Source organism: Rhodnius prolixus, unplaced genomic scaffold (genome assembly GCF_049639745.1).
Source record: "Rhodnius prolixus isolate KJV_2025 unplaced genomic scaffold, Rpr scaffold_15, whole genome shotgun sequence".
Classification (NCBI taxonomy): domain Eukaryota; kingdom Metazoa; phylum Arthropoda; class Insecta; order Hemiptera; family Reduviidae; genus Rhodnius; species Rhodnius prolixus.
The window spans coordinates 5,058,716-5,085,036 of NW_027411605.1; the positions used below are offsets into that span (position 1 = coordinate 5,058,716).

The 26,321-nt window shown below is 36.7% G+C and overlaps 1 protein-coding gene across 3 annotated transcripts in view; it reads left to right on the forward strand.

Moving 5' to 3' along the window:
• The window catches only part of LOC141454897 (suppressor of lurcher protein 1-like), a 434,339-nt gene that overhangs the window by 396,172 nt on the left and 11,846 nt on the right, over positions 1-26,321 (forward strand). For all 3 annotated transcript variants that reach the window (XM_074129590.1, XM_074129592.1, XM_074129591.1), the window contains exon 7: positions 21,074-21,270. In XM_074129590.1, coding sequence (XP_073985691.1) covers positions 21,074-21,270 — 197 coding nt within the window. The remainder of the gene's footprint in view (positions 1-21,073; positions 21,271-26,321) is intronic.

Consider the following 26,321-nt stretch of genomic DNA (forward strand, 5'->3'; position numbering starts at 1 on the left):
AAAAAAATTTGCGCGGCCGTGGAAAGTGGTTCGAAAAAAAGAAGATATCGCCTAAACTTTCAATATTCCACCATCCACGCTTTCCACAATTCTAAGTCACTTGACTTAGCCTAGCCACATTGAAACGAAAAACTGTTCTTCATTTTTTAAATTAGGTACATATGTATATTATTATTTATTGAAATGTTAATACATATCTAATTTTTTTGTTCTTTTTTGTCGTTTTCATTATTTTTACTTTTTTACTTGAGGCTATATATGTCTAAAACTTAGGTAAGCTCATACGTATGTTCAATATACGTATATACATACATATATACATAATAAAAACTCTTAATAATTCGAATTTTTTTTCCTCTTCTTGATAATTCGAAGTCTCGATAATTCGAATTTTTCTTGTAGTCCCTTGGATTTCGATTTATCGAGAGTCGACTGTACATGTATACAAAAATCCCTCTTTTTTTTAGATTTTATTTATCACATGGAGAAAATCCGATATTCAGGATTCTATATTATGTTTTATGAATTGTAATCCCGCTTCGTTATTCTACGGTAGGGAAGTTTCATAGCTAGAATATAGCTCAGGTTTATAGCTTAACAAAAACTTACAGTTTAAAAAGTTTAAGTATGAGGGTTGATTAAACGCCAAAAGGTTCAAAAATCAGCTAATACCCTTTCATTTCATTAATATGTACTTGTATTGATATCATTTATTCTACTGCATTAACTTTTCATTAATATTTTTTTAAGAATTTATTAGATGTCACAGACCCTTTATGCTGGCCACTTCATTTATAATAATGATTTTTTTTTGTGAAAATAATAATAAAATATATACTTCATCTTCATATTTAAATAGATACTTTATTTTAACTTTATTCCAAATTATTCTTCTAATTGAACTCTATTATGCCCTTTATTCTGTATTTTGAGAGGGTTTTACGTAAAGGGGGCTAACTCCTCTCCCAATCGATGTACAGCGTCGTGACTCCAAAAAAATCACATACACATGCACAATAACATAGAAAAAAAGACCAAGGTAGTGTTGGTCACTAATTAAATTTCAAATCACGAAGTTAGAACAAAATTTAAATCTTCAAGTCGTCTAACAGAAGTAATTTGAAAGTACAAATAACACACAGTTAATAACAAGTAAATTATTCAACAATAATTATTCATTTCTCTATTTGTAATTTACTGTAGTCCCTTTAATTGAGTACTTGTAGTAAAATACTTTAATAATTAATTGTCCTAAAAATGTGCAAATCTTCTCTATTTTATATTCCATAATACACATGTAAGATTTGTGGGAAGAACAACTAGAATGTAGTTGAAGAAAACTATATTGTTTATTTATAGAAGTAGTAAGTAGTAATTGCGGTAGTTTAATTTTCACAATTTCTAAAAATGCATAGTTTAAGAAAAAATGATGAATGGAAAGTTCTCGGAGCTGTGAGGGGGGTTGGTCTCCTGGGAAAGTGTAGTATGTTTTGCTTGCGAGCGAGAAATCTCATAAACGGAACCTAATCTGAAAATGCTCAAAGTTAAATTTCACTTCCTCCGTTTCTGTGACGTATTTTGTTTCCGGATATTCGAGCGAACTTTGGCGTTCAGCTTTTCTCCTGTGAAGTATTTTAACATTTGTATACATTTTATGAAAAAAAAAAGTAAAGTAATCGCCTATTTTTTTCAGGCGGGGCTTAACGTCCAACTACCAATTAGGTGTCGTGGACGGAGGCGACTAGCAAACATACTTTACTGTAAATTTCTTTTGTTAACCATTAAATAAAATCCAAGGCCTAGAGACCGGGAATCAAACCCACTAAACCAACAATACAGCTTAGCGTTGCGGGCTAGCCTATAACAGCCTAACATACTTTACTATAAATTTCTTTTATTAATCATTGGGATTATAGACTAGTACCGCAATACATCTTAGCTTTGCGGGTCTAGCCTATAACCGCCTAACATACTTTACTATAAATTTCTTTTATTAACCATTGGGAATATAGACTAGTACCGCAATACATCTTAGCTTTGCGGGTCTAACCTATAACCGCCTAACATATACTTTACTATAAATTTCTTTTATTAACCATTAAAGTAAAGTAATCGCCTAATTTTTCAGGCGGGGCTTAACGTCCAACTACCAATTAGGTGTCGTGGACGGAGGCGACTAGCAAACATACTTTACTGTAAATTTCTTTTGTTAACCATTAAATAAAATCCAAGGCCTAGAGACCGGGAATCAAGCCCACTAAACCAACAATACAGCTTAGCGTTGCGGGCTAGCCTATAACAGCCTAACATACTTTACTATAAATTTCTTTTATTAATCATTGGGAATATAGACTAGTACCGCAATACATCTTAGCTTTGCGGGTCTAGCCTATAACCGCCTAATATACTTTACGGTAAATTTATCATATTAACCATTGGGAATATAGACTAGTACCGCAATACATCTTAGCTCTGCGGGTCTAGCCTTTAACCACCTAACATACTTTACTACAAATTCCTCATATTAACCATTGGGAATATAGACTAGTACCGCAATACATCATAGCTTTGCAGGTCTAGTTTATAACCACCTAACTTACTTTACTATAAAGTTCTCATATTAACCATTGGGAATATAGACTAGTACCGCAATACATCTTAGCTTTGCGGGTCTAGCCTATAACCGCCTAACATACTTTACTATAAATTTCTTTTATTAACCATTGGGAATATAGACTAGTACCGCAATACATCTTAGCTTTGCGGGTCTAGCCTATAACCGCCTAATATACTTTACGGTAAATTTATCATATTAACCATTGGGAATATAGACTAGTACCGCAATACATCTTAGCTCTGCGGGTCTAGCCTTTAACCACCTAACATACTTTACTACAAATTCCTCATATTAACCATTGGGAATATAGACTAGTACCGCAATACATCATAGCTTTGCAGGTCTAGTTTATAACCACCTAACTTACTTTACTATAAAGTTCTCATATTAACCATTGGGAATATAGACTAGTACCGCAATACATCTTAGCTTTGCGGGTCTAGCCTATAACCGCCTAACATACTTTACTATAAATTTCTTTTATTAACCATTGGGAATATAGACTAGTACCGCAATACATCTTAGCTTTGCGGGTCTAGCCTATAACCGCCTAATATACTTTACGGTAAATTTATCATATTAACCATTGGGAATATAGACTAGTACCGCAATACATCTTAGCTCTGCGGGTCTAGCCTTTAACCACCTAACATACTTTACTACAAATTCCTCATATTAACCATTGGGAATATAGACTAGTACCGCAATACATCATAGCTTTGCAGGTCTAGTTTATAACCACCTAACTTACTTTACTATAAAGTTCTCATATTAACCATTGGGAATATAGACTAGTACCGCAATACATCTTAGCTTTGCGGGTCTAGCCTATAACCGCCTAACATACTTTACTATAAATTTCTTTTATTAACCATTGGGAATATAGACTAGTACCGCAATACATCTTAGCTTTGCGGGTCTAACCTATAACCGCCTAACATATACTTTACTATAAATTTCTTTTATTAACCATTAAAGTAAAGTAATCGCCTAATTTTTCAGGCGGGGCTTAACGTCCAACTACCAATTAGGTGTCGTGGACGGAGGCGACTAGCAAACATACTTTACTGTAAACTTCTTTTATTAACCATTAAATAAAATCCAAGGCCTAAGACCGGGAATCGAACCCAGTACCACAATACATATTAGCTTCGCAGGTCTCGCCTCTAACCGCTCGGCTACCGTGGCGCCTCATTATTAACCATTAAATAAAAACCAAGGCTCTAAGACCGGGAATCGAACCCAGAACCACAATACATATTAGCTTCGCAGGAACATTTTATGAATCTCTTTACTTCAAAATAATAAGGTATAATAATTATAAGAATTTGTAATTAAGGAAAATATACAAGAAATTAATATATACTGACAATTAGCCGGAATACATGAAGAAAGGAATTTTTTTTATTAATATTTAAAACAAAGAAATCTAAAAACATATTACGAACTTGTGAGCTCCTACACACTGTGACGTAGCAGGAAGTCAGTGAAACAAAAAAAAGAAAAACAGCGCTGGGTAGACATGGGTACGTTTCATTATTATCATGAAATATTTCCGGGCCACGTCAGTGTGCAAACATGAAAACAAAAAAAAACATATTTTCATTGTATTAAAAGGAGTGAGAGAGTAAATAAAGGAGCAGGAAGAGGAAATGTGCGGATAGTCCTGTCTGAAGAGTCCTCTCGTGAGCGGCTCTGTAATTAAACTCTGTGTTCCTCTACTCGGCACCATAAGGCGCCCAGTCCCGCCGAGTAGACAATTTTTTCTGCTCATAATTCTCGTTCATCCCCCCCACCTCCGTGTTCTTCAAAAAGCTACAATTTTCTTTTTTTTTGCTCTTGCGTCTTTCTAGGACCTTCAGTGGTTCCTGGTCCAAGTTATTACTTGGGCGCGTGAAACATACAAAACCACACTCTTACATCTCTTCCCTGATATTAACAATTTTGCTTTTCTTCTCTTTTTCCTCTCCCCCTTCTTTTTCCATGACTTCTGGAAAAACTATTATTATGGGAAGATTATTTTTCATAATTTTCTTTGCTCCTATTCTAACTCTCATCGTGTAGGTACAAATGGAGGTAGAACTGACAGACATGAACGTAGAATGAATGGGTTGGTGAACAACGTATTCCCTACTCCAAACTACAGAATGGAAAATCCTGATCTCCTTTTTTTACCTCAGCTCCTTGGAAGAGTTTTTTGGTCATCCTCACGATGAAATCCAGGAAATCCAGGCCATATTTCCAGGATGTCTCCGAGGTTATTTTCTTCAAAATTGTGTATGTGGAAGAACACGGTCCTGCTGTCCTGCGAGCGCCAATGACCACAGAGTTGGACTAGCCTATTAAAAAAAAAAAAAAATGATTTCCTGCTTTAAACCTTTGACCTATCAAATGCTCGACACCAATCGACATCGGTTCTCCATTCTCTTGATGCACTTCTCAAAGACCTGTTTTTGATAATGAGACTCCTGGAGCATTTATCTGAGGTTTCTTCTAATATAGTAAGATTTTTTTAGATTTTAGATTTTGAAAGGCGGGACGGGACCCATGCTCCACGGCACCGCAGCCAAAAGAAGGAAAGGCTTATTGTGCCTTTCCCTCCTTCTTCTGACATAAAATTGAGAATTTGAGCCTTATAGAGATCAGCCTGTTCCCTAGTCTACCTAATGTGCTTCGTGCGCCATGCGTATTAAATCTAAAATCTGTTTTACTTGTCATAAACTTATAAATCAATAATCAAGGAAGAACCAAGAGTTATCATGTATACAGACAGGCGGATACGCCAGCTACCCGATTTGAAGCTACCCCTCTTTTTTTGCACCCAGGAGGACCTCTCAAAACAGTACTTCCGGAACCAACACAAAATTTGGGAATTTTTGCACGATTACAGAGTATTTCGAGAAGTAAACAGGAAATGAACATTGGTAAAAATTCCCCCTTTTTCTTTGAGTATGTTGTGTGACTTAGGTCCGGGAAACAGGAGAAGCCGCTTTCCTGTGCCGATGGAAAGTCCTCTATTAGCCAACAAAGCTCAGAGCCAGACATCCTTATTTTTATTCAGTTCCACTCGCTCCCCCCAAATCTCCCAGTTCCCCTTACCAGCAGCAACCGGCCTTTATTACAGTTTTATCTTGGAACTTGACACATACAGTGGTTACCCTACGGAACACTCGCTAGCTTAGCTAGAATAGCGTTTCCCGTTTATTTCAGAAAATAACCATCTAGAAACAGCATCTTCCTGGGTTACCAATTAGTATCATTTTCCCAGACCTCCTGGCCCGCTTTTCCTGCATATTCCCAATTAGATGTAGTAGGCAAGAAAATCTTAACTGTAAATTAATACTTTTTTTTTAAGCAGAAAATTACAGGATACGAAACAATTCGCTTTCAATTGTTTACAACAAAGCGACTTATATGTTAACTTCATCTTACATTCTACTATTAACACCTTTGTTATCGTGGAAGTGGTTTTTTTAGAGATTGGTCTGTAATGTGTGTAAAGCCTACAATAATGTAAAAAAAACTCCGTAACTAGAAATCGAACTCCGGAAGACTTTCGACATTTTATGGCATGCTTGCTTCAACTTCTCAACTTCCGTCCATGCAACAGATAGTTCCCATGCACTCGTTGATTCTAAGGAAGAATTTGCTATACATAACAGCATTATTTTATTTCAGCCCAAGAACTTTTGCCCTGGCGGCGATGCGGACATCTACAACATGAAGATTGGACATAATTCCTCCAAGCTGGAGTCTGTGGTTTGTTGATGCCGTGAAAGATTGCCTAAAGTTCAAATTTTTCAATATCGCATTCGTTCTAATCTTAAACCACGTTTCGTGTAGGCGGAAGACCATTTTACAGGATCGATATTTTCGATTGCGGTTTTCTACACGATTTGCTTTTTAACTTTGTGTACTTCTTATTTGTTTTGTTAACCTGTTATTTGTAACGTTTTCCCAGGTCGATTCGATTAAGGAAAACTTCTGCCCTAGACAGGTGGTTGGTTTCTTCACTAGAAAGTGCTATTTCACAACATTGAAGGACTTATCATTTTTTTTTTGTTTATTATTAATAACAAAGAATGTATAAACCCAAAATTATTTTACCTAGCCACCGGAAATGTCAATTTATTGACTAATTGATTGTTTTGTTCGTTTTAAGCTATTTTTTTCCGAAATGATTTCCACTAACTTAATGTACTTACTACCTGTAAACGATTACTTTACTTGGAAGCAGAATATCTAGCATTCTGTAAGTCTGTTCCCTCAACTGGCCGAACTTATTGTCACGAGAGTCTGGATACAGTTTTACCTGTTTAAGATTCTCACTCTTACACCTTCGGTCCATCGCGCAGCAATCTCTTCGTTTTTTTTTTTGCAACGTTGACCGTCAGACTTAGCTTTCTTAGCTCCATACATTAGGATTGCCTAGAAGTTTGTAGCTCCAAAAAAGCTACTATGGATGGCTACATCATCTTTAAAAAAAAAAAGTGCGATTATTAACGGGAAAGAGGTTCTGTCTACTAATTCCCCTTTTTGAAACGGAAGCTACTGGGTAAAAGAACAGCTTTAAGCTCTCAAGGAAAACAAAAAAAAAACCTTGAATTTTCACACCTGTTTGCACGCGGAAATACGTTAAGAATTTTGTGCACTTTGTGGCCTAACACAAAACCAATGTTTTGTGCCAAATTTTCCAAATTGGTTGACATGATTAAAAATGAGAGTTGAATGCCCAAATAGCTGTTAAATACATTTAACAGTCTTGTAAATTAATTTCAATTATACTCATTGAACGATATGTATTAGCATTGGGTGGGGACAATTATTAATCTACAGTGCAGCCCAGTGGACAAGGAAGGAACTAGACTAGCAGCCGATATCAAGTCGTGTCACGCGACAAAGCAAAGCACTGGTATTGAGGATGAGAAGTAAAGCATGATCAAACAATGGCCAAGCACAAGGGGAGGTTTGCTTTTGGTTATACAAGCATGAACATGCACTGCGCTTTCTCTCTCTGTATGTTGTATGTTCAGCATACACCACACTCTGTTGGCCAAATGGGCGCGCACTAATATTACGTGTGAGGCATGTTAAAGCTACACTCCTGTTTTAATAAATCTTCTTTTTTGGCCAGTTTCACTTTCCGCTGCAGGAATACGTAATTCTTGTTGGTGTCAATTCTAAGAGAAAGGAAAATACCGTGTGAAAAACTTGGAAACTACTTTTATTTTTTTTTGCTAAAGTTATTTTTCGACAAACAATATTAAACCGTTCAATTATCCTGTGCTTGTATCAGGAGGTGCATGTATCAGGAGTTATCAATTATACTGTGCATGTATCAGGAGTTGCATGTATCAGAAGTCATCAATTATCCTTGAGATGAGAGTGCGTGTATCAGGAGTCATCAATTATCCTTGTAAGAGTGCGTGTATCAGGAGTTTACAGTTGGTGACCTGTGATAAAGTCGTCCTGAAATATCTGGTCGTCATTTATATTTATATCGTCAAAAATGAAAATACATCTTAAGTTGGTGAATATTTTTTTACCAAAAGGGGTCTACTCTTTCGAATTTAGACAGGACTTTTCATTAAGAGGATCCACATGAAAGGCTGCATCAAATTCCCTCATAACTGTTCTACCCTACTTCCCTACTTCTGATAAAACTCAAAATAGCAAAATGCTTACCTCCATTTTATGAGGAGTAAAAGAAAGTTTACCAATAATCTTGAAGATTCAATCGACCAAAATTAATGGTTTAAAAAAAAAAAGAAGAAGAAGATAAAGTCTAAGCGGATGTTGCTATAGGTCCGAAGACTTCTGGAGGATATATTATTGCTTCAATATAATTGACTATGCATGAGCACCTACTTGCTGGCCGCTCTTGCGAACTGAAAAGTAAAAGGAGGAAATCACTCTTCTGTGACGTCATTTCCTTCTTCTAACTTTGCACCCTCCCATCAATTTGTTGATCTCTTTTCCTTCTATTGTTTTTTTAGTTGTTATTCTCTTATTTCCTGTGAAACCCGACTTCTAAGTAGATATCTTGTTCGTTGAGCTCATGTTTCTAAAGTGTTTCCCTGTCTTCAAGTGAAATCATTTCTACTTTGATTAACAAATTGTAAATTTATTTCCTGTTACTATAAGACGTTCACTTCCTTTCTTAATTCTCTAAAAAAGAATCTGTTATGAGACAGACACCTAATGTACGATATTTACAGTTAACTGCGCTTATTTACAGTTGACAGAATGTTTTTTTTTTTCATACTTGGAATTATTACTTTAAAGCCATTACGCTAATGTTAATCCTACAAAATGGATATCCTTACCTGTAGGTGAACCTACACTACGATATACCACCGGGTATCCTTTGTTAATCACCCAGTGACTCATAGGTGTCATATGAATTTGAACAGTAGATTTTCTTTTCACTTGACGACTAGAGAAAAATTAGGAAATCGCTTCATCCCGAACAATGGAGAAGTAGTAATACTTTTAAGAAGCTGAAGAAGAACTTGTAGACCGGTTCTGTGTTGTGCTTAGTAAGCCCAGGGTGCCCCCAAGGAAAGCAGACTTGTTCCTGCTAATACTCCGGACAGAATACATCCTGCTGCTCGCTACCGTATCCCAGAATCCATCGTACCGGGACCTCCACCACCCCCCCGGATGTATCCCAGTCTAAAACCTCTTTCACAGAGCTGCACTCTTTTTTTTATTTTTATTGCTAGACTGTGAAACACAAGTTCGCCGCCATTAGTGTGTTGCGCTAGTAAGCTTTCCTTCTTCTTAAGCTAGGTTTTCCTGAAAATTGACTTTTCTTCAGGACTTATTTTCCAAATAACCGTTCCTTTTTTCATTTATTTTTTAATCAAAATGATGAGGGGGGGGGGAAATTCGTGTTATTTTCTCTAAAACCAAATTTCACTTCTTCTTTTTTAAATTGAATTCTTTCTTTTACGAGTAAACGGAAGTATTGCGATCTTGATAAATTAACACAATTCCGCTTTCACAGGAAGTATCCAATTTTGATGTCCTCTAGTTTCGAATCCAGTTTGTTTTAAAGCATAGAGCGTTTGTATGTGACTAAAGTACCCTCATTAAGGAGGTCCTCTCCTCCTTGCCTAGATTGCGATGAGGTGGAGGATTTCAGGACAATATAATAATGATATGTCCACGTTATGTGGTAGAAAGGGTTCGAATGTTTGACGACTTATACAGGTATTTAGATGCACCATTTCGCTACGAAGACATAATATTCTCCAGCAACATCTATGTGCTTAAATCTGTAGCAAAAAATAGGCATTTACTTTGTTTCAGATTTTCTTTCTTTGTTACAGATTTCCAACTTCCGTTTAAAGTAACGAGCCCAACCGGAACATAGATAACGCGTCCAATAAGATTCAGTATTAGTATAGAACATTATAGTAGATAGAAAGACGTAATTAGTATTGTATGTATGTATGAAATTACTATTTAAATGTAGAAAGCCGAGTTACCATGGAAACCGTAGATCGCACCCCTGCCCTGGCCATATCCCCAGCATCAGGACCAAGGTTTGTCCATATACTGTACCGGCAGCTTTATTACCGTCATGACAATAAATCACATTAAAATTTTGGCGGCTCCACCCGGATCTGCTACCTGCAGACTTCCGGCGCTCGGTATTATTATAAGCTTATCTTTCATCTATAAGCTGTGACCTTTCATTGTTATTATTGCATACTTATCCATAGTTTAGCAGAATCTTTAGCGAGATGTGGCTATTAAATAACGATGTGCTATAAAACATTTTATTTTAAATTTATACATATTTAATTATCACCTTCAATGTACACCACTCCCCTATCACTACAACGCTCCATGCGAATTTACCATTGTTCGAAACAGTGCTGGAAGTCTTTTTCTGTGAGCTCCTGCATGACGCGTGCCGCTTTTTCTTTCGCAGCTTCAACTGGACTCAAAATCGTGTTCCTTTTAATGCAGACTTTGACTTTGGGGAACAGAGTTCTAAAGTCACATGGGGCCAGGTCAGGCGAATAAGCGGATGGCCTAAAACTGGGATTTACTTGGCTAGAAACGTCTTGACAGACAATGCAGTGTGAGCCGGCGCGTTGTCTTGATGGAGAACCCGTGGCTTGTTCTTCCCCAAATCGGGTCGTTTTTTTCCTTAATCTTTCACGGAGTTGAGCAAGCACCTGACGGTAGTAATGTTGATTAATTATAATCGATATTTTCATCCGTTTTGGACGTGGAAGGGCGTCCCAGACGGTCGCTCATCATCTCCGACGTCTTCTCGGCCATCTTGGAAATGCTTGAACCACTCAAAAACTTGGGCACGTGATTAACATTCATCGCCATAAACTTCTTTTAATAAAAGATAAGTTTCAGTAGCGGTTTTATCAAGTTTTGATGTGAAATTTCACGACAATTCGTTGCTCTACTACATGTGTAGTATCATGTTTTTCGGGCAAAACGAAACTAACACTTCTTACCCAAACGACGGTTCCGGTCAGACACATTTCTCTACAAACACGTAAGACGCTGCAATCGAAAGAGAAGGCTTTACGCTCTGCACAGCTGTGCAGGTCGTTAAGATTTGGCGCATGCATAGTTCTTCTGTTGCAGCATCAGTCTCGTTATTTAGTAGCCACAACTCGTATGTATCAATTTATACATTATGCTTAATTATTCCTTGAAGATCGCCTTAGTGTAGTTATTTCCGGTGTAATCTGGATATCGAGAATTTTTACCATGATCGCATTTCCTGCTTTTATCCACTAAGAGAATGTGAAATTATGGTGAATAATTCTCTTTTATTTGACTCAGACATCTGAAGGAGCCCTCAGCTTCTGAAACTCCTCTGAAGAAATTAATTTGATCATTTCTTTCTATCCCCCCTGGAGTACATCCATGTACTTGATTTCTGCGACTTCATCTTACAGTGCTCCCGTGAGTGAGTGAGCCTGTTTCCTACAGGAATCAAAACCAAATTTGTGCTTCCAGAAATTTGTATTCATGGCTTTTACTACCATACCTAAACATTAAATTGTCCAGTAATGGGAGAGCCAGCAGGGAGTCTGGAAAACATTCGACATTCACCTCTATAATTTGATGTTATGTTACTTTAAGGGCGAATTTAATTTCCTGATATTTGTCCCTTTGAGCCCTAAATAAAAATCGAAGTTCCCCCCTTATGTTTTTCTTAAAAGATTTATTTAAAATAACTTTTTTGCCAAGTTTAAAAAAAAAAAAAAACACGTTTTCTTCAAAGTAGAAGTTGAAATTATTGGCTCATTACAAGTTAGGAAACTTTTTTTGGAGCGGCGGGGGGAAGAAGGAGTTGATAATTTATTTGCTTCCAATAAGAAAATAAATTAAAAGAAAAACTAAATAAAAGTTTTCCCCCTAATTAAGCTTTTCCATATTTTAGAAACATCTCGTGCTACCAGATTTCGTTGGTGGTAAAAGAAAAAAAAGGAAGTATACTCGTTCTAGATATTTGAAAAGAAGTTTTACCGGAAATGGTAGTCTTCATAGTGTGAAATTAATTTTATAATAATTAAAACAAATTAGTATTGTTTGTCTTGTTCTTATTATTAGTAACTACGATATGTAAGAAGAAATCTAGCGATTGTGACATTCAGAGTTCGCCGGAAGTATCCATCGTGGTGGGGGTTTCTTGAGTCCAAGGAAGTGGTTTGTTGGTGTCTCTGCAATTGTATGGTCAGCGTAATTAATACAAAAAATACGCATTTACTTCCCGTTGTATGTAAAAAAAAGTTTTTTTTTAATTATTTATGTATTATTTTTCACTTTATTAGTTAAATTTCACCAGCGCTAGACATGCTATTAGTAACAATGACAATAACTGACACCACTACAGACTCCACTAATTGAAGGGGGAAAAGTAACCGCAGTGATAACACTCCCTAAGTCCTCTCCAGGGGATCAGCTAGTCTCTTCAGAAGAGAGAAAATCGTGAGGTCACTGACGTTCCAATCGTTATGGGAGGATGATCTGGATGATGATGAGATGATAAATGGCGGACAAGAGGATTGAAATGAGAGTGCAAGTTCTGATGAAAACTTTTTGTAGCGAGTTCGTGCCAATCTGACCTACAAACGGAATTTCCAGGTCTGTGTGGATAGTTTAGATTGGAAACGTAAAAAGGAGCTGTTTAACTATAGTGCGGAGAATTTTAGACTGAAGCGATTGAATTCTGTGAAGATTGGAGCGTTTCGTTGAATTTAGAATTGTAAATCAGTCGTTTGTTATTAAGTGAAAGTTTTGAACGTTGGTCTAGTAGTCTTTTAAGTAGTCGATAACGCCAGTAAAGAAAAGTAAAGTAATGGTCTATTTTGTCAGGCGGGGCTTAACGTCTACCAATTAGGGGTCGTGGATGGGGGCGGAAGCTAATACTTTATATAAACAATTTTTTTCTACCAAATAAAAAGTAGTCATACGCAGGATTCGAACTGGTGACCTTCTACATACGAAGCCACTCTCTTTACCACTAGACCAACACTCGCCCCATCCAGTTTGATGTTAAGTTCTTTTTATTATGCGTGTTATTACGGTAAGAGAAAATCATGTGTGTTCACAGTAGATTTCTTCTTAAAAAAAAAAAAAATCATTTCTAAAAAATGGTATAAAGAAAATTGTAAGTTTCATTGCAACAAGCAAATCTTTGTGACTAAAATAAGCAATAAACTCTTATATCAATGAATAAATTTTATTCAATTACGATATTATTTCAGTTTTCTTCTTTTTTTTTTCTTTCTTCTTGAAAAACTTTTCCAAAATCTCCAAACCCCCTCCCCTCACCACCAAACTGTCGTAAGTTTCCTACCGAAAATAATAAATTCCATGAAGTAGAAAATTTGCTTCATTGAAAGGAGATATCCCTTTTGCTTAATGAACCAGAAGATATTTTGTTTGAACGAAGCTGGCCTGGAACAAAGTAGAATTCCCTAGAAGATGAACTTTCTACTTTAGCCTTCCATCAACAAAGTTACTATATTGAATTTTGATTATTATTATGTAAAATTCAAAATGTATCAATATTTAATATAAACAAGGCAGTGGACAGAGAAGTTCTTTTGTAATAATATAGTAATATAAAATTTCCAATATTCATTATCCATGATGTGATAGAAGGATTTAATTTAACGAGTATTAAAGAAGAATGTATTAATTACATTTAATGAACAATAATTATTAAAGAAAATTTAATCATTGGAAATTATCGATTTGTTAAGCTAATTAGTAGTAATAATGTGGGGATTCTGGGACATGATGTTTGTTTTTTGTTTTTGGCGCATCAACAGCTGAGGTTATTAGCGCCTCTAATATCTGTTCTTTCTCGAACATATTACTCCACTACTTGGGATGGCGGATGTTCTTGTAACCCATGCGCATCCGACGCTGAACCTTGACCAGCAAGGTTAGTGGAGCTCCAGGTAACGAACAATGCCTCCATACATCCCCTCTTACATCATCGACTCAGTCGACGAGGGGGAGGGTGGATACATAGTTGCCATCTCTTACATTTTCCTCATTTCGGGGTTATCTAAATCCTTAGGTATGCCTCTTATCAGTAAGATAAATTAAAATAATTGTAAGTAAATTATCGATGTGCTTCCCTATAGTATATCATGTAGACTCAACTCGTTTATTTCTTGGCCAAAAGGTTATTTGCTCTTGAAGGGAAGTACTTTTATAAATATTCCTTCCCCTGTTAATAGTCCTTAATTCTATTATTATTATTATTATTACTATTATTATTACTTTCCTACTTTTTCTCAGTTGTCTTGATAAAGATACCTGGAACTTTGATTTAAACAGTTCAATAACCATCAAAAAACTACTGGAAGGTTACCGTTAACCTAGGTATGATAGAGAAATACATGAAATTCAATTCTATTATCGACAAACGAAGGGTTGTTACGCTAGCTACAAGAGTGACGAAGTGATAAAAGTCTGGTTTTAAAGGTGGAGGCTATCACACCTCGTATTGATACAGCAATCTGTCTGCACAATGTGTAATTTAAATAAATACGAAACTCTTGAACACCTGATAAATGAAAGTCCCATTTATCAACCAATTAGGCGCCACCATCTATCAGAGTTTGTTAACGAAAATACAGTTAATAAATCTCTAATTATTCAAAATAAAGATCACCTAAATAAAATATATTCTTTTATAATAGAATTCTTTAAAATTAAGATCTTTTTGTCTTAGTGAATAAATTATAATTTCTTAAATTCAATTTCAGTTCTTATTTAACTACGTCATTAATTAGAAAAATATCTTTCAATTAATATTAAGTTTATTTCATTGTTTTATAAATATTTCAAAGCACAGAACTCTCTGTAATATATTGAAACACAAAATACAGTAAAATATCTAATCTAACGAAACTACCAAGAACAAAACTTTTTAGAAGAAAATTCCATAATTTAGCACAAATACGTAATAATACAGTATTAATATTACAAAGTGTTTATATTTAAAATGAAATAAAAATGTTTTATTTATTTGTTGAGAATTTCGCTGACTCCGCCCACTTTTCCTTGGGGCCACTTATTATACAGGAGAGCAAGATCCCCGCACTGCTGAGTGGTAGAGCTGCAGGCAGGGGAGGGGGAACAAGGCAATCTGCCAAGAGATTTTTTTTTCTTCTTCTTCTTGCAATTCTATTGGGCACTCAAGCTGGCTAGAGTTGGTTCTTCCGCAGTATTGGATCCCCCCAAATAGTTACACAAAAGATATAAAAGATAGCACTATTTACTGGCGCAGGTTGGCGGATCGAATACTGGAGATACTTCTTTTTTTTTTTTTTTTTTAATAATTTATTTTTCAATATCATCTGATCAGTGTTGCTACTTAAATGAGTGTACAAGGACGATTGAATGTTTCTCTTTGGAGATTAATAAATCTCTTAGGATGCTGCAGTAATAAAATATTAAACATTCAAGTAATTATTAAATCATAAATATAATTAAAGAATAAATTTATGTAACAAAAGTAAAATATATGGGTAACTCATGAACGTCTAAGAAAATAGTTACTTTATATGAACAAAGTAAATCCGTGGAAAATTGTGAGATCATCGCCATTTACGAAATTCAAATTTGGGGAAACCGGAAGTTCAACATTAAATATTGGAGTGAGAAAATACTTATCCTTTAATAGCCCTTAGATATCCCTCTTTTTATTGCCCTATGCGATAACCCTGGTTACATAATTCTGCTACCAAGAAAATGAAATTTTCCTTCCTCTTCTATCCTGGTTTCCTGTCATGTGTCTGTCAGTCTGCCTCCGCTTAAAATTTCTTCTTCTTCCTTTTATTCCAATTAAATTACAATATCCTTTCATACTTAAAAAAGTCATTTCTCTGTCCGTGGGATAATAATGGGAAAAATAAGGGATAGAAAACCTCTCCGGTTACAAATGGTACTGATCCCAGTTTCCAACATATCATCCGGAGAAATAGAGATAATAAGCTTATCGCAATTTTTTGTGTCCCACCCTCTTTCTCTTAATGTAATACATTTTTTCAATACCCCCAATAGTGTGGGAACCGTAATGGAAATCCTTTATGGTTATTTCTAATAATCCCCAATGTCGGAGGAGTGCTTGCTCTTGTAAGTAAGCAATTAAAAGAAAGATGGGAAGAAGGAGAAAGTAAAAACGATTTTTTTCTTACGATTTTCTCTCACCACGTTTTCTTATAGGTTTTAAACTTCCGTTTGATTCATACTCTGAATTTTAAATCTCAAAATTACGAGAAAAATGTTTTTCCTACAAAATTATTATAAAATAAATGTTGTAGATCAATGTGTGCGTGAATTATCAGCTGGGTAATTTTCTTTGAACTCAGGAAAATTGCAGGATCGTTTTTAAAAATTTACACGTCACACACACACTGAAACGGGGACTTTCGAGGTCGTTCACAAAGGCCCCTCTCCCGGAAAATCTCTTTAATCGAAAGTTTTTTCCAAATAAAATTTGTACAATTCGGGAGAAAAACATATTTAAGAGGAAATGTGTTTGTAGCGATTTCCGAGAAAATTTATTAAAAGTGGAAAAAATTGGTTTAGGAAAGCGGTACTTCCGGTGGGGGAATGTCTTTTTTTTAAACTCTGAATTTTCCACTACTCATTTAACTCTTCCTTTATAAATACCTAATCAAGACCAGTCAAGCTAATATGCATTGTGGTACTGGGTTCGATTTCCGTTCTTTGGCCTTGAATTTTATTTAATGGTTAATAAAAGCAAATTTATTGTAAAGTATGTTAGGCGGTTATAGGCTAGACCCGCAAAGCTAAGATGTATTGCGGTACTAGTCAATATTCTCAATGGTTAATATGAGAAATTTATAGTAAAGTATGTTAGGCGGTTATAGGCTAGACCCGCAAAGCTAAGGTGTATTGCGGTACTAGTCTATATTCCCAATGGTTAATATGAGGAATTTATAGGCTAGACCCGCAAAGCTAAGATGTATTGCGGTACTAGTCTATATCCCCAATGGTTTATATGAGGAATTTATACTAAAGTATGTTTGCTAGTCGCCTCCTTCCACGACACTTAATTGGTAGTTGGACGTAAAGCCCCGCCTGAAAAAATAGGCGATTCTAAATACCTAAGGTGCAGTACTTTATACACTGAAGTGGTACCTTAAAAGGGAAGCCCTTTTCAGAAATGTCCTTAATCGAACCGGTTTTTCCTGTATCGAAATATTCAGTTTCATCTTCCTGTGTTTTTTTTTGTTTTTTTTTTTAACGCACACACAGACTAATTTTCAATCTCAGGGAGGATTTGAGAACTATTTCCGGTGAAACTGCGTAATCGTAAACTTTCCTTATCTAGTTAGAGAACGCAAAAAAAAAAACGCATATCCGGTCACCTGTTCTCGTTCGATTACTTTCATTAACTGATTAGTTTATCTGTTCAAGTAGATATTTGTAATTCATAATAATTATAGAATTTTTGCTCTTCGCTTTCGCGTCATACTTGTGTTTAAAAAACTATTTCTAAATTGCCTAGAGACTGAAAACTAGTTTTAAAAACTATTATAGAACAAAAGTTCAGTATGGAAAAAAAAGCCCAGCCAGTTTTCTTCTAAAGAATTGAAAAATATGAACCGACCCTAATACCCCCTACTGGAAACCACAGCCTAAAGTTGTTGTAGACGATGTAAATTCAAACGAATGGTCGTAATATGCATATTTATTTGGTAATAAAAATGAAAATTCCAGGGTTTTTTCTTTTTGTTTTTCCGGCCCAGTGTTTTCCTGACCAGGAGTTTGGCGCTACATCACCAGATATTTTGAGCAAATTAATTCCAATCTTTTCTTCTTCTTCTTGTTAATGTTCCCATCTATATTCATAGGATGGTTCCCGACCACACTTTATCAAGGACTTTGATCTGGTTTGAGCATCCTCATCAATCTCTTCCTCTCTCTCTCTCTCTCTCTTAGTTCAATTTTTTAGTGATTACATTTCTCTAGTTTCTTAAAAATTTGAATTGATTTCAAAATTACACATGTAATGGAAAGATATCCAATTAAAAATCAAATCACTAATAACTACCAAATATAATCATTCAATGAAATGCACTTTCAGACTGTTTTAAAATTTAAAATGTTGATTACGTATTTAATCTTTATTAATATTTAAGGAGTCTAAGTAAAGTAAAGTAATCGCCTATTTTTTTCAGGCGGGCTTGACGTCACACTACAAACTAGGTGTCGTGGACGGAGGCGACTAGCAAACATACCTTACTATAATATAAACTCATATAACCATTGGGAATATAGACTAGTACCGCAATACATCTTAGCTTTGCGGGTCTAGTCTATAACCTCCTAACATACTTTACTATAAATTTCTCATATTAACCATTGGGAATATACGAGGGGGTACCCAAAAATAACCGGAATTGCGTTGCCGCGCATGGAGCTTATGTAGTACGCATTTCTGCCGCTAGACGTGTATAGCGCAATTCCTTGCCAGTTCAGTCCTGCCTGTGTTGTCTGCCTGGCTTGTTCTGTTCATCTGCAGTGATTGTTTTTACCAGCGCTGTTTTGTTCTTTTTTCGTTTTTTATGATGGCAAGTTTAAGTGAACAACGTGCAGCTCTGAAATTTTGTTTTCTACTCGGCAAAAATGCTGCTGAAAGTGTTTTAATGTTGAAAACAGCTTACAAAGATGACGCTATGGGAAAAACTCAAGTATACGAGTGGTTTACTCGGTTTAAAAATGGCGACATGTCGATTGATGACAAACCTCGTTCTGGACGTCCATCAACTGCCCGAATCGACGAAAATGTTGAAAAAATTCGAGAGCTGGTGTTCACAGACCGTCGACAGACAATTGATCAACTGTCAGAGAGTAGTGGGTTATCTTGGAGCTCGGTTCAGCGAATTTTAACGGAAGATTTGGGGATGAAAAGGGTTGCTGCCAAGTTTGTTCCTCGAGTTCTGACTGACAATCAAAAAGAACATCGAGTTGAAACATGTCGTGCTTTGAAACAACAGCTTGAAACTGATCCAGACTTTCTGTCAAAGGTCATTACTGGTGATGAGTCATGGTGCTATGGTTATGACCCAGAAACAAAGCAATAGTCGAGCCAATGGAAGACGTCATCTTCACCCCGACCAAAAAAATGTCGTCAAGTCAAGTCAAACATCAAAACAATGCTGATTTGCTTTTTTGATGCCAAAGGCGTAGTCCATTCAGAGTTTGTCCCCCCAGGTCAGACCGTCAATCAAACCTTGTATTTGGAAGTTTTGAAAAGATTGCGCAATAGTATTCGCCAAAAAAGACCCGATTTGTGGCAAACAGGAGACTGGTTCTTCCACCACGACAATGCACCTGCACACACAGCCATCTCTGTTACACAGTTTTTGGCTAAAAATGGCATGGTTCCGCTGCCCCATGCACCTTACTCGCCTGACCTGGCTCCGTGCGACTTTTTCTTATTTCCACGCATGAAAAAGGGCATGAAAGGTCACCGATTTGACAACATTGAAGAGGTCAAGAAAAAAACGAAGAAGGAGCTGTCAGCCATTTCTAAAGATGACTACAAAAAATGTTTCGAACAGTGGAAGCACCGGTTGGACAAATATATTAGTTGTAATGGAGAGTATTTTGAAGGGGATAAGGTTGTTCTGTAAAAAATTTGTAAATAAATAGCTTTTAAAAAATAATTCCGGTTTTTTTTGGGTACCCCCTCGTAGACTATTACCGCAATACGTCTTAGCTTTGCGGGTCTAGCCTACAACCGCCTAACATACTTTACTATAAATTTCTCATATTAACCATTGAGAATATAGACTACTACCGCAATACATCTTAGCTTTGCGGGTCTAGCCTATATCTACGGGTAGCTCGGCTACCGTGGCGCCTATTCAAGGAGTGGTAAGTCCATAAATTTACTGAAATGGCGCTTAAGAGGAAAAAGTTCATCCACCTACCTTCGGCCAGTAGTGCCCTTAATCTTAAAAAGGAAATTTCCGGTGAACACTAAGATTCGATATAATCGTAATAATTCCTCTTTGTGTGATAAACAGGAAGTGAAAACTACGATAAAAATTGCAGCGAAAATTGCGTGCGTGCAAGTTACCATGGTAACCATGTAATGTTACTGTAATTGATATTTTTTTCTCGCCATCATTGACGAAAATTATACTCTTTTGCATATTTCTTAAAAAAAAACAAGAAGATAATCTATGAACTTTTCTCATGCATTTTTCTCAATTTCTCACGCCAGCTTTTAGGGCTTTCTCCTTCTACTCGCCTTGTTCGCCCCCTTCTCTCAAACCGCCATCTATCCTCCTTACTCCCACAGATAAACAACCAATTTTCCTCTACGATGACGCTGTTAAAGTAGAAAATTTATAGAGCGAAATAAATAAATCATCAATTTTGGCGATAGAGTGCGGGCTAGATAGCGCTGCAGTATTATAACCTGCTCACTTTATACCTTCCTCTTTTTTTAGGCCATTTTTTTCACGTTAAGATATCAGAGCTAAGACTTTGATGTATTAAAGTAATTCTTTTTCTCACGTTTAAAATGAAAAAAGAAAAAGTTGTTTATTTTCTTTCATTTTTCTCTTAAGTTTTCAAATTTCCTGATTATGTTTCATGAGAAACACGTATTTTTTTTGACGCTTCACAGTATTAAAATGATTGCTCTACTTCCTCTTTACTCGGTGCAAGAGGAAGTAAAAAATATGTGCCTAAATTCCTTCCGACTTCCGCAGATTCATTTCAGTTGATGATGAGTAGAAGATGTATAAGCTGTGCCTTAATGGCTGAGAAAAACCCCCTGCTAAGATTCAGAAATGGTTCTCCAAAGCGCAGCTTGTATTAACCAATTACAATTATTAAACTAACTTCCTGTACTTCCTAAATCCTCTTAAATATCTCTTATGTTTCCTTTTCTGTTCACAGTTGTCTAGATCGTGAAGACGTGCTGAAGATACACGACGGTCCAAGCGTACTATCACCAGTAATGACCGTACTCTGCAATGAGATGTCCAACGTGGAAGTGCTGTCCACGTCCAATCAGATCTACATGGAGTTCAGCTCCAGTTCGGAGTGGCCAGGACATGGTTTCATGGCTACATATTATTATCAACCTGTTAGTGGTAAGATTGTATCTTATCTTGAAAGTTTCTTTAAAAAAAAAGTGAACAATCTTTTCCAATTTGCTAGTATTGTTGCGGTACGAAGAGGTTTTGACCGCAATTCGGCAACTGGAAGTAATCGTAGCCTCAGAGTAGCGATCTCAGTTCAATCTGACTGGGTTTAAGAGACGTTTTCGTACCAACCTTTTTTCCCGGAAGTATACTTAATTTTCCAAGAGAAAAACAATTTTTTTTAAAATAAAATTTACAGATCTTCTAAGAGATTTAGTGCAAAACGTTTTAGTTGCATCTCATTTTAGGACGTTCGAGTGAAGTATCAAATTTGAACTGTTTTCAATGAATCTTTTTTGAGTTACTCTCTCTCTCTCTCTCTCTCTCTCTCTCTCTCACTCCGTCTCTCTCTAAAACACACACACACACACCAATTTTTGTAAAAAAAAAAAAAAAAACACTTTTCCGGACTCAAGGGACCCTCAAGACGGCCGTTTCCGGCCATGCAAATCTGCATCGATTACAAGAGAGGAAGTGAAAAAAAAACACTTTTCCGGACTCAAGAGACCCTCAAGACGGCCGTTTCCAGCCATGCAAATCTGTATCGATTACAAGAGAGGAAGTGAAAAAAAAAACACTTTTCCGGACTCAAGGGACCCTCAAGACGGCCGTTTCCGGCCATGTAAATCTGCATCGATTACAAGAGAGGAAGTGAAGAAAAAACACTTTTCCGGACTCAAGAGACCCTCAAGACGGCCGTTTCCGGCCATGCAAATCTGCATCGATTACAAGAGAGGAAGTGAAAAAAAAAACACTTTTCCGGACTCAAGAGACCCTCAAGACGGCCGTTTCCGGCCATGCAAATCTGTATCGATTACAAGAGAGGAAGTGAAAAAAAAAACACTTTTCCGGACTCAAGGGACCCTCAAGACGGCCGTTTCCGGCCATGTAAATCTGCATCGATTACAAGAGAGGAAGTGAAGAAAAAAAACACTTTTCCGGACTCAAGGAACCCTCAAGACGGCCGTTTCCGGCCATGCAAATCTGCATCGATTACAAGAGAGGAAGTGAAAAAAAAAACACTTTTCCGGACTCAAGGAACCCTCAAGACGGCCGTTTCCGGCCATGCAAATCTGTATCGATTACAAGAGAGGAAGTGAAAAAAAAAACACTTTTCCGGACTCAAGGGACCCTCAAGACGGCCGTTTCCGGCCATGCAAATCTGCATCGATTACAAGAGAGGAAGTGAAAAAAAAAAAACACTTTTCCGGACTCAAGAGACCCTCAAGACGGCCGTTTCCGGCCATGCAAATCTGTATCGATTACAAGAGAGGAAGTGAAAAAAAAACACTTTTCCGGACTCAAGGGACCCTCAAGACGGCCGTTTCCGGCCATGCAAATCTGCATCGATTACAAGAGAGGAAGTGAAAAAAAAACACTTTTCCGGACTCAAGAGACCCTCAAGACGGCCGTTTCCGGCCATGTAAATCTGCATCGATTACAAGAGAGGAAGTGAAGAAAAAAAACACTTTTCCGGACTCAAGGAACCCTCAAGACGGCCGTTTCCGGCCATGCAAATCTGCATCGATTACAAGAGAGGAAGTGAAAAAAAAACACTTTTCCGGACTCAAGGAACCCTCAAGACGGCCGTTTCCGGCCATGCAAATCTGTATCGATTACAAGAGAGGAAGTGAAAAAAAAAACACTTTTCCGGACTCAAGGGACCCTCAAGACGGCCGTTTCCGGCCATGTAAATCTGCATCGATTACAAGAGAGGAAGTGAAGGAAAAAAACACTTTTCCGGACTCAAGGAACCCTCAAGACGGCCGTTTCCGGCCATGCAAATCTGTATCGATTACAAGAGAGGAAGTGAAAAAAAAACACTTTTCCGGACTCAAGGGACCCTCAAGACGGCCGTTTCCGGCCATGCAAATCTGTATCGATTACAAGAGAGGAAGTGAAAAAAAAAAAACACTTTTCCGGACTCAAGGGACCCTCAAGACGGCCGTTTCCGGCCATGTAAATCTGCATCGATTACAAGAGAGGAAGTGAAGAAAAAACACTTTTCCGGACTCAAGAGACCCTCAAGACGGCCGTTTCCGGCCATGCAAATCTGCATCGATTACAAGAGAGGAAGTGAAAAAAAAAACACTTTTCCGGACTCAAGAGACCCTCAAGACGGCCGTTTCCGGCCATGCAAATCTGTATCGATTACAAGAGAGGAAGTGAAAAAAAAAACACTTTTCCGGACTCAAGGGACCCTCAAGACGGCCGTTTCCGGCCATGTAAATCTGCATCGATTACAAGAGAGGAAGTGAAGAAAAAAAACACTTTTCCGGACTCAAGGAACCCTCAAGACGGCCGTTTCCGGCCATGCAAATCTGCATCGATTACAAGAGAGGAAGTGAAAAAAAAAACACTTTTCCGGACTCAAGGAACCCTCAAGACGGCCGTTTCCGGCCATGCAAATCTGTATCGATTACAAGAGAGGAAGTGAAAAAAAAAACACTTTTCCGGACTCAAGGGACCCTCAAGACGGCCGTTTCCGGCCATGTAAATCTGCATCGATTGCAAGAGAGGAAGTGAAGAAAAAAAACACTTTTCCGGACTCAAGGAACCCTCAAGACGGCCGTTTCCGGCCATGCAAATCTGCATCGATTACAAGAGAGGAAGTGAAGAAAAAAAACACTTTTCCGGACTCAAGGAACCCTCAAGACGGCCATTTCCGGTTGAAAATCTGCATCGATTTTCAAGAGGAAGTGAAGAAAAAAAAACAAACAAAGTTAACCTCATCATTATTTTATTAAATTGAAGGTTATCTCGCTAGAAATGTTTACCATCTGGGTGAAACAGGTAAAATATTTGCATTGCAGATGCTGTGTTGTTACTCTTTCATCTTTAACGGCCTGCTCTATCTACACACACGGCTTTAATAAAATTTATTTATCTGTTTAAATAGCTTTCCCGAGTTTTTCTTTTTTTCCCTTTCTGAATTTTCCTTCGCCCACCCTCCGTTGTATGTAGTTCAGTCTAGCGAGTAGATAATATCTCCTTAGAGAAGGGCAAAGAGAGTTTTATGTTAGGCCCTAATTTGCATAACAAATATGTTAAACAGTGATCCGCTTTATCCCTTACAAATTCCCTTATGTTCCCATTTTTTTCTTATTTATTTATTCATTTTTAAGTTTCCAGATTTACGAATGTTCCTGAAGTGAGTCTGTTGAGGTTACTTTTCGCTTTAACTCTTATTCTTCAGCTTATAACTTGAAAGATTTATTCTAGCCCTTTTAATACTTCCAATTACCATCATTTGAAGGTAACATTGTTAGATTTCTCTTTGATGGACCCCTTGTAGAAAGGGGATGTCCGTTTTTAAATCCCTTTAAGTTCGAAAAAGTGGGTAGTTTTAAAACTGTGGACTTCTTAGTCTGCATGTTACATAATTATAAATGTTCGCCCAATCTGGGCACCTTGGTATGCCCAGCGGTTAAAGGGTCCACAAAGCTAAGATCTATTTTGAATTTAATTGTAAAGTACGATTGCTCTTAGCCTCTCTCTGTCCACGACAATTAATTACAGGTAGTTGGAGGAGGTAAAGTCCACCTGCCAAAAAAAATGGGTATTACTACAATTTTTCTACTTATCTTGACGTTTTCCACAACTAGACGTGCAAAAAAATTTTTTAAAGATATGTTCGATGAAATATTTGAAGCCTCAAAGTCCTTATTTATTTTGTTTAATGAAAGCTGTTTTATTGGGGCTCAAAACCCAATTTAAAAGTTTCCGTTTCCTGTACTTTGTTGTAGAGATATTTTGTTCACACATGCAGAGAGAGAAAGAGAGAAAAAATTTGGGAAAAACCACTTTTCCAAACTCCGGGAACCTCATAACGGGCATTTCCCGTTAACTTTTTCCGTTAATAACTTTTTAAAATAATTGAAAAATACAACTGAAACAAAAAACTTGAAAAAAAAAAATCCATAATATTCTCTGGATCTACTTACCAAAAAATTTTTAGTACAAAAGGGGCGTGATCTATTGGGTGTTGACCTAACTAACAATCCTAGCTTTTGATTGGATCGATTTAACTGCCATTTTTAAAAGAAAGGGGCGTGGCCTACTTATGGCCCAACCAATAATCCTAGCTTTTGTTTGGCCCAAGTTCACACCCACATTTTACACTTCCAGTACTTTGCCATGATTGGCCATTTTTTTTTACCTCTATTTTACTATTTTTCTCCCCGTAGGTATTCCATGAATTAACAAATTATGCAATAAAAAAATATATCATAAATAAAGATTCTTTTCTCGCATTATTTACGAGTTTCATGATGCCGAAATGGAAGCCGAAAAAGTTAGGAATAATGGGTCATTTTATTGAAAAATGAGTAAAAGAAATATGGCATATTATTTTATCTAATAAATCAGCCATTTTGTAAGTTTATTTGCATATGGCTGCCAATCCAAACTAACAGAATTATTATTGACACGGTCAGACGTGAATGTCAAACTGCAGTTCACTTATTCCCTACTAAAGGCAAGTTATTTATTTGGCCATTATAGTGAATCCATTAAAGCGGTCAACAAGTATTGTCGTTAAATGTGACAGAAATCAATTAATTCTGATTTCTTTTGGCGGTCAAAAAGTGTCTTAATCAAATTTATTAAGCCCACTTCTCTAGGGAGGTAAATTTCTTTAAAAAAAAAAAAAAAAAAAAAAAAAAGCACCAAAAACGAAAACAAAGCTTTAAGAACTTATTTGATGAACTCAAAAAAAATGATAACTTATTTCAACAAAATTTAATGAACTAAATCTACAGCTTAAAGTTGAAGATCAACTAAATTAATTAAAACATGTTATTTCTGCTTCTGTATAAACAGAGTTTAGGATGAAGAGAATTTCTAATTAGGGATGCAGACAGTTTCCAAATTTATTAAAGCTTGAAGAAAAACATGGTGATGTTTTGTACAACCAATGGCCAGCTTTTGGATGCTTTCAATTCAAACTTCTGTCTTGCAAACAGTCATTGATAAGCTTAAGTTCATTCTTGCCACCACAC